Here is a 12,066-nt window from a genome sequence, read left to right as displayed (position 1 = left end):
CTTGCCTTCCAAGAATAAATCCTTGCCTTCCAAATGTTCCCTTGCCTTCCAAGAATAAATCCTTGCCTTCCAAGAGCCCCATGTTTCGAACTCACGACCTCTGCTCTGCCAGGTTTGACAGCGTCCGTCCTTTGCCAGTGGAGAAGTGCCCTGGGGGGCCACAGTACATGTTCTTTATATCATTTGGAGTCGCTGATGGGAAAATATTTTATTATATATTGAATCTTAGGGATGAAACGAGTTAATAAGATGACAATTAAAACGCCTTCGAATGTAATAAATCCAGGCTCCCCAACACCACCACCACTGTAAACTAGAGTCATAAAGGGTATTGTTAAATTGTTAACAAGAAGAAATTCAGAATTTTTGCGGAACAGCATACATACCTCACTTGAATTGTTTACCCTGTAAAAGTTGATATATAACCCCATTTCTGTAACACACACACACAGATTTCACCGTGGTTCTAGAAGTAAAATGCTTCTAAACATGTGAATCATTGTGGTCACTGTAATACTGCCACACAGATGCAGTGTTCTTTAAAAATTTCCAAACAATTCATGGTATCAGACTATTTGATTTATCTTTCTTCATTCGAGAAAAGGAATCTTCCCGATGTTCACAATCTATAAAAACTGACGATCAGTTTTCAATGCTTATAAGTCTCCATTTTGTTTTTAGCTCCTCTATTATCCGAAATGCCGGGTATGCTCTTTGGAACTTGTCATTTGTTATTAGGTTAATAGTGTCAGACAGTACTTTTTTCCTTTGGGTTTTAATGTTTTTAACCGCCAATGTGCAGATTCACACTACCAGCCAATCTTCACCAATGCAGGCATACAACCAGGCTATCAACGATCTGGATAAGGAGCTTGATCATCTGAAGAATGCATTTGAGGTACAATTTCATTACTGTGATTCCTGTTAAAAAGAAGTCCTTTGAAGGCTCTTTACATCTTGTTTTACTTAACATTGGCTGCTGATTTTGATCTCATTTTATGGTTCAACATCTACCGTAGATAAGGCATTAAGGCCTCGTAATTACTTTAGGCATCAGGAAGAAAATATGAAGTCTGTTTCTCTGGTTGACAACTTGATATTAACAACTTCCATGTAGGAAAATGTTCCAAATTAGGTACTATCAAGATTGAATATCAGTTCATGTTGGTTTGCAATTTTGGAGTGACAGTGCCATATATTTTTGATACCACTTATATCGTATGTTAAAAGTCATTGAAAATTTAGAATCTCAACTCAAATATAGAGTCATGTATGGCTTTGGTCTCTAGGTCTTTGGTCTCTAGGTCTTTGGTCTAGTTCTTAAACATTGGTTTCTTTCATTGGGGATGGTAGATTGAAAGTTATTCAAATTACTGACAAGGTTTAAGCTTCAAAAGTGATAGCACTTGACTTATTAGGGAATTTTAAGATTCACAAGGCATTTTTTTTCTCTTTATACAATTAAGTAATCATGAAAACCATTCTGCAAATACTAAATGTGCTTCTGTATTTGATGATAGACATTTCAAATCCCTAATCTCTGATTCTCATTTTTTCCTTTGACTTCCATGGTTTATAAATTTTTTGTTATCTGTGAGGGTATCATTAAAGATGTTAATAGAATGATGTATTTTAATTGTTACAATCAATGTAGACAGTTGTGTTCTCTTCCAAAAAAGAAGAAGGATCTCTAAAGAGCTGTGCTCATTTTTCATAGAGAAACGATCTACTAAGCATAGTAGATCATTTTTCATAGAGCTTGTGAACATACACACATTCATATTTCTTTATATATAAAAAATATTCTCCTGAAAGCTATCCAAGCTAATAATTGTAGTTTTGCGCTTTTTTCTAATAAGAACCATCGGAGGGGACTTGGCTTTGGTCCATTGCCATGGGGTCTATATAATTTATAAGAATCATTATTATAAATGACCCATTTTTCAGCCTTCTTTTATTCTTGTGTCCTGTAGTGTAGGTTTTTCTTCTATTTTTATACATCAATCTTTGTGGAGAGCAAGTAATATCCATGATGATGATTATCATGAAACAAATTGAAGAAGATAACACCACCTTTTGTGTGTTTGTCCAAAGGCGCGCCATTGTATCTGAACTTTTGTCTGTTTTTTATTTTCCATTGTCTTGTAGGCTGAGTTGGCAAGGCACTCTGGGAGCCAGTCGAGGCAGTATTAAAGCTGCAGGGGGTTGCATTATAAATGGTTCTCGTGTACGCTCATGATGTATACCTGTGACTGCATCTGAGCTTTCGATTTGAGAGATCTCTTTTATGATAATCTGTCTGTGTTTGACAAGATGTAGAATTGGATATATTGGAAGTGGAGAACTGACTTTATGGAAAGAAATATTTGCGATATATGCACGCATGTTCATGTTATCTATTGTAGACTAGTAGTATACGCTTAAGTATTTTCCTCTTTTTTATTCAGTCGTGTTATTGATATTAATCATAATGAATCATTATCCTCAGCTTCAACTTCACTTTTTTCATCATTTCCACATAAAATGTCTTCAGTCGGAGAGTTCCAAGAAAAGGGTTTACCTGATACGGTTTGGGTTTAACATCTTTGAGTTGGCTGTTTTCCCTAATTTCTTGTCAATGACTGCACATTCCTAGATTAAGTTTCAGTACAAGTAACGTGACTTGCTCTTATATTTTCGTGTGACAAAAGCTAATAATAATATTATGTCTCCCCCCCCCCCCACACACATCTAAACTCTCAAGATTGTTTTTCCGTATGTTACGGTACGTAAAATATGTTTTCTTTTTATAATTTACATATTCTTGCTAACTGCACATTCCTAGATTAAGTTTCAGTACAAGTAACGTGACTTGCTCTTATATTTTCGTGTGACAAAAGCTAATAATAATATTATGTCTCCCCCCCCCCCCACACACATCTAAACTCTCAAGATTGTTTTTCCGTATGTTACGGTACGTAAAATATGTTTTCTTTTTATAATTTACATATTCTTGCTAATGCTGATTTTTATGTTTTTATTGGAAATGTAAATCACAAAAAGGATGTGATAAGAAAGACATTAAGTTCCTATTTGAGTTTCATTATTTTCTCATTAAAATGAAAAATATGATAATTATTCATCACATCAAGTTACTATATTTAACTTTTTATCTTTTGTGAGGGGTTTATAATGAATATATTTTTTATTTTCATTTTTACAATAATATGGTTCAAATGGGGGTTAAGATTATCAATGTGGTCTCGTTTACCATCGTGCATGAGGACCACACCACCAGAATTATAGTCCACATGTTATTAAATTTTTTAGAATAATGTAAGTATCAATTAGTTGAAAATATTATTATCCGGTTGGGCCTTTATAGGCGGCCCAAAATAAATGTTGATTCGGATTAAGCCCATCAACCAATAGCAATTTGTTTCACGAGTCATGGGTTGTAATCTAGTGCTCTCATCCCATCAAAAAGAATAATTTCTTTTCGTATACTACCAATTCAGTTACGCCATGTGGGTAAAAGAACTCTTGTTCAATATTATCGTTACACCATTTCTCTTTCTAGATGAAACTAGAAATTCATCGTGTATGTATATCCATTCTCCTCTTTGATTCTCGCCCAGCCGATACAATCTGAATTTTTCATTCAAGGTATGCCCCATCCCTCTTCCTTGAAAATCTGTTTCATTTTAGACTATTTCTTGATAAAGTGGAATGATCTGTCTATTTTTTAGTTCATTTTTCTGTCTTTGAGAACCAATAAGTGTCAGTCTAAGAAGCTATAAAATAGATGATGTATGAGTGAGAGAGAGAGAGAGAGAGAGAGAGTTCTGATCGCGAATATTAATGGTTATTTTTTTCTTTGGGACATTTGGTCGAGCAGTTAACCTCCCGAACACTTCCCCTTTCGCCCGTGGTTCAACTCAACTTAATAATTAAAAGGTATTTTGGAGAAATTCACCCATGTATTACATTGTTCGAATATTTCCTTGCCATATACAGCGTATTGGTACAAGTCATGTGTTATAGTGAATGGAAAATAGAAATAGAGAGATATAGCTGCAGCTCTTGTGTTGATATTGAACTATTTAAAATCGTGTTTTTCTTATTTTCTTTATCAGTTGCTCTTGTTATACAGATTATTCAAGTACTATTAAACTACACGGGAACATATTTATGCATTTAAATTAGGTCTTTAACCCACCTCTTTACTTGGGGGCAATTCATATTTGTAATAAGAACTAAGCTATATGTACATCTCGCTTCACGTCATGGATGAAATTTCCCCCTATGTGATAAAATCTGGGCATGATGTGAAAAGGTTTTTGAAAAAATCAAAAGATGTTATTATGCCATATGTAAGAGTGTAAATAAAGACGTAAAGAATGATGTACATGCAACATGATTGTTGTAATAAGATCTTGACATGTGCATAATTTTCATAATGAAATAGCAGTGAAACTTGAATTCGAGATTTCCACATGCTTTAGCATTGTGAACATCTTTCAAGTGATACTCTATTGCGATGCTGATGTTATAACTTTTTATTTTTTTGGGGTGTAAATAATCAAGTAGGGATCACAATATGTCAATCGAAAAAAGTTCAAATGAGAAGCTGCCACTGACTTCATGTCGAAAGAAGAAGAAAGATGATGCAACCTTTCTGGAAGACGTAAGGGATCACATTGATGAATTCATCCATGCTTCTATGGAAGAACACAAAAATTGCTTTCAGAAGACGGTTAAGAAGGTATAAACTTCTATACTTCACTCCATGTTTTGTTCTAGACATCATGGCGATTAAGATTTTAGCTTCATTTTCTTAATATTGTCTTGTGCTATTCAATTTTCACTGTCAAAAATGGTATATCGTGGATTAAATTTGAATTGATGAATATTTTTTCGCCTTTAGATGTTTGGCATGTCAAAGGTTGTTGCAGAAAGGAGTTCAGAGACTAAGGAAGTTGAAAGTTCTCTGCCCCTTCGGACAACCTTAGCAGACTAAAGTGTTTAGCACGATACTTTTGGGCTCATACACTCGATTGACATTCAAAGTACGGAGTGAGTACTTGATTTTAGTCATGTAAATTTATAACTTTCTTAGCTTCTTCTTTGTTGTTATTTTGAAAATGCTCTTATAGATGACATTAGCATTACTTATAAGCACAAAAAGTACTTATTTTTATGACGAACTGTTATTAATGCATTGATTCTAGTAAGTAATGACATGTCATATTCGACAAATAAAGTTCATATGAGCACCCAATGTTATAATTATTCCTAAAAAAAGATATTACTGTCAGGAAAATAGGATAAATACAATACCTGAATTTAATAATCAACTAGTCCGAGATGTGTGAGCACTGTCCTCAAGGATTCAACGAACTCTTCCACAAATGAGAGGGTGATAGGAGCAACAGAATTCAAATAGGAATAGAAATCCAATCTAAATACTAATTGAAAACACAAGAAGAGAATTTAAGAAAGTTATGAAGAAAGAGTGAGATCAAATGAGATGGGGAAAGGTGAGCGAGTAAAATGAATGAATAAGGGTTTGTATTTATAGGCTTCAATGTAATTAATTTTGCAAATATCGGGCCAATAAAATCAGTAAGTTATAAATTGCTGATTTTGTGCAATCAACAAATAAGCACGTGCATCAAGACTTGGTTAATTGGCGGTTGAAAATAACAACCAATTCAAATGAATTAATCAAAGATATTCTTTTAAAAAAATTTATGCAACAATGCCCCCATACTTTGAAAGATTTATATTGGATCTATACGCATAGATGTAAAAATGCTTCGAGTGTGATGTCTTTTGCACTATGAACCATATGTAGAAAGAATGAAACATAACTTACAGAATTATCGATGAAGCTTATAGCTTCTATAAACCACGTGTGTTTGGACTAATAGGCCATATGCACATCTAGTTATCATGAGTCATTTAGAGATTTTGCCACAATCTCATTGAAGTGGCCCCACTCCACACTCATATGGTAATTTCATAAAGTGTACACTTTATCTTTGTAAACCACACTAAAGGCTATGGAATACATTAAGAGTTTAACTCAACCTCACGTTAAAATTGCAGTTAAGCACTAATCACACGCAATAGGTAGGACTTTGTTAATTGTGTAGTGCGTCAGTATCATCAAGTGATTTGTTATTACCCATGTGAACCTAATTCATGGGGATCTCCAATCACATAGATCAGGTTACCATCAACATTGATATCTCATATAGGTTTTAGTCCCATTTTCCTCGATTTTTCAAAAAATAATTTTTTTTCCCAATGGTTTAGTCAAATGAATGGCCAACTTCACATAATCACAGTAAATCAACATAGATGGTGTCGGTTACATTCCTAGAGGAATCTTGGCCATTAGCCTCACTATCAACTAATTCTAGAGTTATAAACTCAGATTTCATGGTGGATCTAGCAATAATAATTTGTTTGGATGATTTCCACGCCTTGCCAAGAATGAAGACATGACCACTAGTGGATTTAGTCTCTTTTAAATCATAAATCCAATTCGCATCATTGTATTCGTTCAATACAGTAGGAAATCTACTATGTAGAATACCGTAGTTCATAGTACCTCTTGAATATTTCATTAATCTGACTAATCCAGCATAATGATCACGATTAGGATTATGAGTACATCTACTCAGTCTGCACACAACATAAGCTATGTCAAGTCTAGAAAAGTCCATCAAATGCATCAGGCTTCCAATAATTTGAGCATATTTAGTATTAGCAATTTGGTCACCCCGATTTTTCTTTAATTGAGTATTTGCATCATAAGGAGTATCCACATATGTCACATCGAAGTGATCAAACTTCCTGAGAAGTTTCTCTACATAATGTTGTTGTGACAATATCCATTGTCTTTCCTTATGATTATAACACCCAAAATCACACTAGCTTCACACGGCTTTCATATCAAATTTTGAAGTTAGAAAACATTTAGTACTTTGCACTACATGAATGCTAGTACCAAATATAGGCATATCATCCACATATAAAGTAATAATCACATATTCATTATTAGCAACTTTTGTATAAACACACTTATCCACATCAACCGATGAGAAAATATTACTCAATGTAACTTGATCAAGTTTCTCATGCCATTATTTTGGTGCTTATTTAAAATCATATATGGACTTTCTCAATTTACACGCTTTATTATATAATCCAGGAGCTATATAGCGATCAGGTTGCACCGTATAAGTGTCTTCTTCTAAATCACCATTCAAAAAAGTTGTTTTGACATTTATTTGATGTATTAAAAGCTCGTAAATAGGAGCTAAGGCAATTAAAACATATATTGAAGAAATTCTAGTTACTAGGGCAAAAATATCAAAATATTCAACATTTTGTTTTTGTGTAAAATCTTTTGCAATTATTCTAGCTTTATATTTATCAATCAAACCTTTAGGAAAACATTTTTGTCTTAAAAATTCATTTGCAACCAATGAGACTTGTTGTAAGAGGTAAGTCAACTAATTCCCAAGTCTGAATTTTGTAAAAGTGACATAATCTCATTACCAATAACTTCTTTTCAAAGTGCTGAATTAGAAGATGAGATAGTATCAAAGTAAGTGATTGGGTCACCATCAATAGGATAAGTGACAAAGTCATCTCCAAAGGAAATTTCTTTCCTAGCTCTCTTACTCCTTATTAATTCCTCGTTAAAGGTCACGTCAACACTTTCATTGGTGTTTTGATTAACAGATGCATGAAAAATCTCTTCAGACAATGGATAAATATGCTCAAAGAATTTAGCATTCCTTGTTTCAACAATAGTGTTGCAATCAAGAATATACTTTTTCAATCAAGAAATCTAAATGCTGCCCTATGTTCAACATAACCAATTAACATACAATTAGTTCTAGAACCTATTTTTCTCTTCTTAGGTTCAGGTAGCATAACCTTAACAAGATAACCCCCACACTTCTTTAATTATTTTAAGCTAGGAGTATAATCAATCCACAGTTCATAAGGTGTCTTACCAATTTTCTTATAGGAAATTCTATTTTGTAAGTGATGCGAATACGATAGCTTTCCCCACAAGTTATTAGGTGCATAATACATAGCATTCATCATTTATTTTAGTGTTCTATTCTTTCTTTCAGCTACACCATTTGATTCTGGGGAATAAAGAATAGTTTTATGAATTATACCTTCCTTTTCACAAATTCATTTCTTGGTAAAAAATTTCCTTCTCTATATAATCTAACTCTTTTTATTTTTCTATTTAGTTGATTTTCAACCAGCTTTATAAATTAGATATATACCAAAAGTTTCATCCTTATTTCTAAGTAAACTTTAGTGTATCTTGAGCAATTATCTATAAAAGTCACATAATATTTCTTTCCACATCTAGTCATCATTTGTTTTAAATCACTTAAATCAGCATGAATTAAACTTAATAACTCACTGTCCCCATGAACAGGTGTACATGTTTTCTTCGTCTGCTTAGTCTCAGTACAACCTTCACATTTATTTATGCGTGTAGAGCCAGAATTAGATATCATACCAATGACAACATTTTTTTATTATATGGTATACTAAAATAACCTAATCTAGCATGTCGTCGAGTAAATAGAAGATAATCTAGCATTTTCATTATTGACATTGTGGACATTCAGTACAAATAACCCTGGAGTATAGTAACCTTTCCCAACAAAATCATTATTTTTGGTCATTACAATCTTGTCAGATTCGAATGACACTCTAACCCCTGCTTTCCCTAATAGAGACACATATATTAAATTTGCTCTAATGTTAGGTATATGTAGCACTTATGCTATGTTTGATTGGTTCAAATTTCATGAAAAATGAAATTCAAATTTCACTTTCTTCCAATTTTGTTTGTTTGATAGGTTTTGAATTTCACGGAATTTGGTTTCTTGATTTTCTTGGAACTTGAAATTTTCTTGGTTTTCCGTGGTGGGAATTGGTTTTTTAGTTCCCTGTTATGTTTTTTTTTTAGTTTTTTTAAGTAATGGAAACAAATTTTAAGAATTATTGTAAAAAAAATTCCATTTTAATTAGCAATTTTCATGTAAAATAAAGTCAAACGAACACCAAAAGATAGATGATTTTCTTGATTTTTTTTTGTGTTAGCAATAGAAACAAATTTCATTCCCAATACTAGTAAAATGTATCCCTTTAATTGACAATTTTTATATAAAACAAAACCAAACGAACGTCAAAAAATACTTTTATTTTAACAATTTTCACATGAAAAATTATACCAATTAAACACAATAATTTACAATGTTCAGGAAAACAATTTCTAGGCAATTCAATTTCTTAGAATTAGTTTTCAATTCTAAGGTATTTCTACAGATTAGCTTGAGTTGGACTTTTCTTTTACCGATAACTCTTGTTGTTCTTGGATCTTCAAGATTGACTCACCTCTCCGCCATTTCATTTGTTCCCCCTCACTATTTCCTCATAGCTTTCTTAAGTTTTCATTTTGTGGCAATTATACCACCACAATTTTTATTTGATACACTACATTTTAATTACAGTTAAACTCCTCAATTTTTGCTCATTATAGTAATTATTTTGTTAACTTTTTCCGTTGAATCCTTATTTTTAACCTTCCATTAATTAGTATATCTTGTATTTGATGGCGATTTATATCTAATTATTTTATTTTCATGCTTTGAAATAAGGAAAAAGTATTTTTTTTCTTGCAGTTTTTATTTATTTATTTTTTAAATATGATGGTAAAATAAGTATTTTCAACAGACCTTGGACATAAAATTATTATCAAATACAAAATATCTTAACTAATGAAAAATTTAAGGATAAGAACTATATGAAAAGTTGTTAGAGATATAAGTGTCATAATAAACGAAGATTAAGATTTTTAAGTACAATTATAGTGCAAGAAATAAAAATAGTGGTGGTAATATAATTAATCTTCGTTGAATCCTGGGGAAGAGTTGATTTTACCAAAATTATCTTTAAGTACAGTACTTGCACACCTTGGACTAGTTGTTTATTTAAATTCAATTACTATATTTATACTATTTTGCTAACAATTATGTCATATTTCCGATAAAAAACGTTAATTCGGTTATTATAGAATCTTTATTCAATGTTTTTTCATAGTGAAATCATTAAGAACATACACATGACAACTACGAAATTAAATGCTCATCTTACTCTTATCATGATCATTCGGGTACATTCAATTTTGATTTTTCAACTCGATTGGAGACATTTCTCTTTTATTTATCGCAAAAGTTCTTTAGAGATGTACAAATAAAAGTCCTATGTCAACTAGACACAAGAACATTATTAGGTTTGATACGAAATTGTACATAAGCATTTCAGTAATTAAAACTAAAAAGTACGAATAATGATTTCATATATTACTTCCCCTTCATATTATCAGCAAATATATAGATGCAAATACAGGATAACTTAGTTGAAAATTCAAATACCATAACATATCATCAACTTGTTTACGTCCGGCTTCATCAATGGAGCTTTTATTTCTCATCCTGCATGGCTACAACATAAAATATTAATCAAGGATAATAAATAAATAAAACACACACACACACACACTTTACAAATATCTAGCATGTGAAAACTGCAAAGGAAAATGTGCTTCAAAAATGCTAAATGGACAGGTCTGGGAATGTAGCTTCTCTCAATGTGCTTATCTATCCTAGATTCGGCCCTACTACATGTATACCGAGCCTTACCCCTCACATGGGGGGTGAGGCCCACGCATTAAATGGGCGTGGGCCCTCCCCTCATGTGAGGGGAGGGTAAGATTCGGCATACAAATGGCATTATTCATCCTAGATTTCCTACAAGTTTGAAAATTACGATGGGACCCTCATTAAGACGAGCTTTCGGAGTGATTCATGAATGCAAGTTATAATTATGTCTATATCTTGAAAATTAATTAATTACAAAGTACAAGATAAAAAATGCGCAACTAGTTAAACGTGAAATTTCAAATTAGGCGGCTAAGTACGGACTCTTATATCACCATAAATAACCGACAATTTCCTAGGTTTTAATTGGTACGCCACGACAGCTGTGGGTATTTATGATTTTCCATGTACATGTGATTATTAAGGAATCTACGGAAGCTTATGCTAAACTAAACTTAGCATGAGATAGAATATGACTGCAAATAGATGGGTTCTTGATATAAATATATTGTGTTTGTAAGTTTGGGTTGGGATGGGTTAATTTTCGTGGGAATAAAAGAGTTAAAAATAAACTCTGCAGTACTCGACAATATTATAAAGTAAAAATCTTGTTATTGCGTACAAATTATAAGTGGGGTGTAGTGTTTTACATCTCTACTCGGCATTGATGTTACTACCTCGATTGCCGCCCGCAGTGGTCTTGTAGTTGGGTAAAGGCACTTGTCCACTCTCAATGTATTTGACATCCTCAACAAGGATTTCATAATGCCTCTTCACCTCCTCCGGGGTTTTCCCTCCAACTGCCCTCGCCACATTGGCCCACCGATCGGGCGTGTCTTGGTCATACATCGCCAGTGCCTTCTCGAACTCCTTGTTCTCCTTAGCGGTCCAAGTGGTTGTACCACTCGAAGATATCGAACTAGACGCCATTAATCACTTTTACTTATATATATAATTCAAAATGCAATGAAATTAAGATGAGAAATATGGCTAAATTTGAGGCAGAAGATGGCTAGAAATAAGATGAGAAAGAGTGAGAAGTGATGAGCTGATATGTGAAGAAGAGGAATGGTTATTTATAGAGAGTGCGTAAGGTAGGGTCCACCCAGTTGGCTCATAAAATTGCAACAATTGAAGAATGAGAACCACAACGTTGAAAAATCTTTATTCTGTGAAATTTTTTAGTTTCATAATGATAAATGTTCTCTATTTATTTCGATATTAAGTACTCGTATTATTTCTTAGATTCTGCGTGATTACTTTCATTATAGTGCAATATGTAGTTAGTATAATTATTTTTACCTTGTACAAAGAGTTATTCACTTTGTAGTTCTTAATTATGTTTGTCAATTATAAGTAAGAAAGTTCAAGAAAA

General features: G+C 32.7%; 3 protein-coding genes across 7 annotated transcripts in view; 2 read left to right on the top strand and 1 right to left on the bottom strand.

Moving 5' to 3' along the window:
- The window catches only part of LOC111391966 (DNA-directed RNA polymerases II, IV and V subunit 11-like), a 4,918-nt gene extending 2,491 nt beyond the window's left edge, over positions 1–2,427 (top strand). The window contains exons 5-6 of the mRNA XM_023017245.1: positions 803–898; positions 2,149–2,427. Coding sequence (XP_022873013.1) covers positions 803–898; positions 2,149–2,193 — 141 coding nt within the window. The 3' untranslated portion in view covers positions 2,194–2,427. The remainder of the gene's footprint in view (positions 1–802; positions 899–2,148) is intronic.
- Positions 2,428–3,488: 1,061 nt separating this feature from the next.
- LOC111391979 lies at positions 3,489–5,213 on the top strand. Of its 3 annotated transcripts, XM_023017262.1 has the most exons (4): positions 3,489–3,645; positions 3,878–3,936; positions 4,570–4,744; positions 4,907–5,213. In XM_023017262.1, the coding sequence occupies exons 3-4, from the start codon at positions 4,580–4,582 to the stop codon at positions 4,997–4,999; spliced, it is 258 nt and encodes an 85-aa protein (XP_022873030.1). In that variant the 5' UTR covers positions 3,489–3,645; positions 3,878–3,936; positions 4,570–4,579; the 3' UTR covers positions 5,000–5,213. The 3 variants fall into 3 exon arrangements, with proteins under 3 accessions (XP_022873030.1, XP_022873029.1, XP_022873028.1); XM_023017261.1 differs by lacking the exon at positions 3,878–3,936 and having other exon boundaries at positions 4,567–4,744; XM_023017260.1 differs by lacking the exon at positions 3,878–3,936 and having other exon boundaries at positions 3,492–3,645.
- A 5,066-nt stretch (positions 5,214–10,279) lies between these two features.
- Positions 10,280–11,763, bottom strand: LOC111391980 (protein RADIALIS-like 2). Of its 3 annotated transcripts, none has more exons than XM_023017263.1 (2): positions 11,342–11,763; positions 10,280–10,534 (listed from the first exon to the last, which is right to left on the bottom strand). In XM_023017263.1, the coding sequence occupies exon 1, from the start codon at positions 11,619–11,621 to the stop codon at positions 11,346–11,348; it is 276 nt and encodes a 91-aa protein (XP_022873031.1). In that variant the 5' UTR covers positions 11,622–11,763; the 3' UTR covers positions 10,280–10,534; positions 11,342–11,345. The 3 variants fall into 3 exon arrangements, with proteins under 3 accessions (XP_022873031.1, XP_022873033.1, XP_022873032.1); XM_023017265.1 differs by having other exon boundaries at positions 10,280–10,526; positions 11,369–11,762; XM_023017264.1 differs by having other exon boundaries at positions 11,369–11,759.
- Positions 11,764–12,066: the final 303 nt, after the last annotated feature.

Source organism: Olea europaea, unplaced genomic scaffold, assembly GCF_002742605.1.
Source record: "Olea europaea var. sylvestris unplaced genomic scaffold, O_europaea_v1 scaffold864, whole genome shotgun sequence".
Taxonomy (NCBI): Eukaryota; Viridiplantae; Streptophyta; class Magnoliopsida; order Lamiales; family Oleaceae; genus Olea; species Olea europaea.
This window is presented reverse-complemented; position numbering and strand designations above follow the sequence as displayed.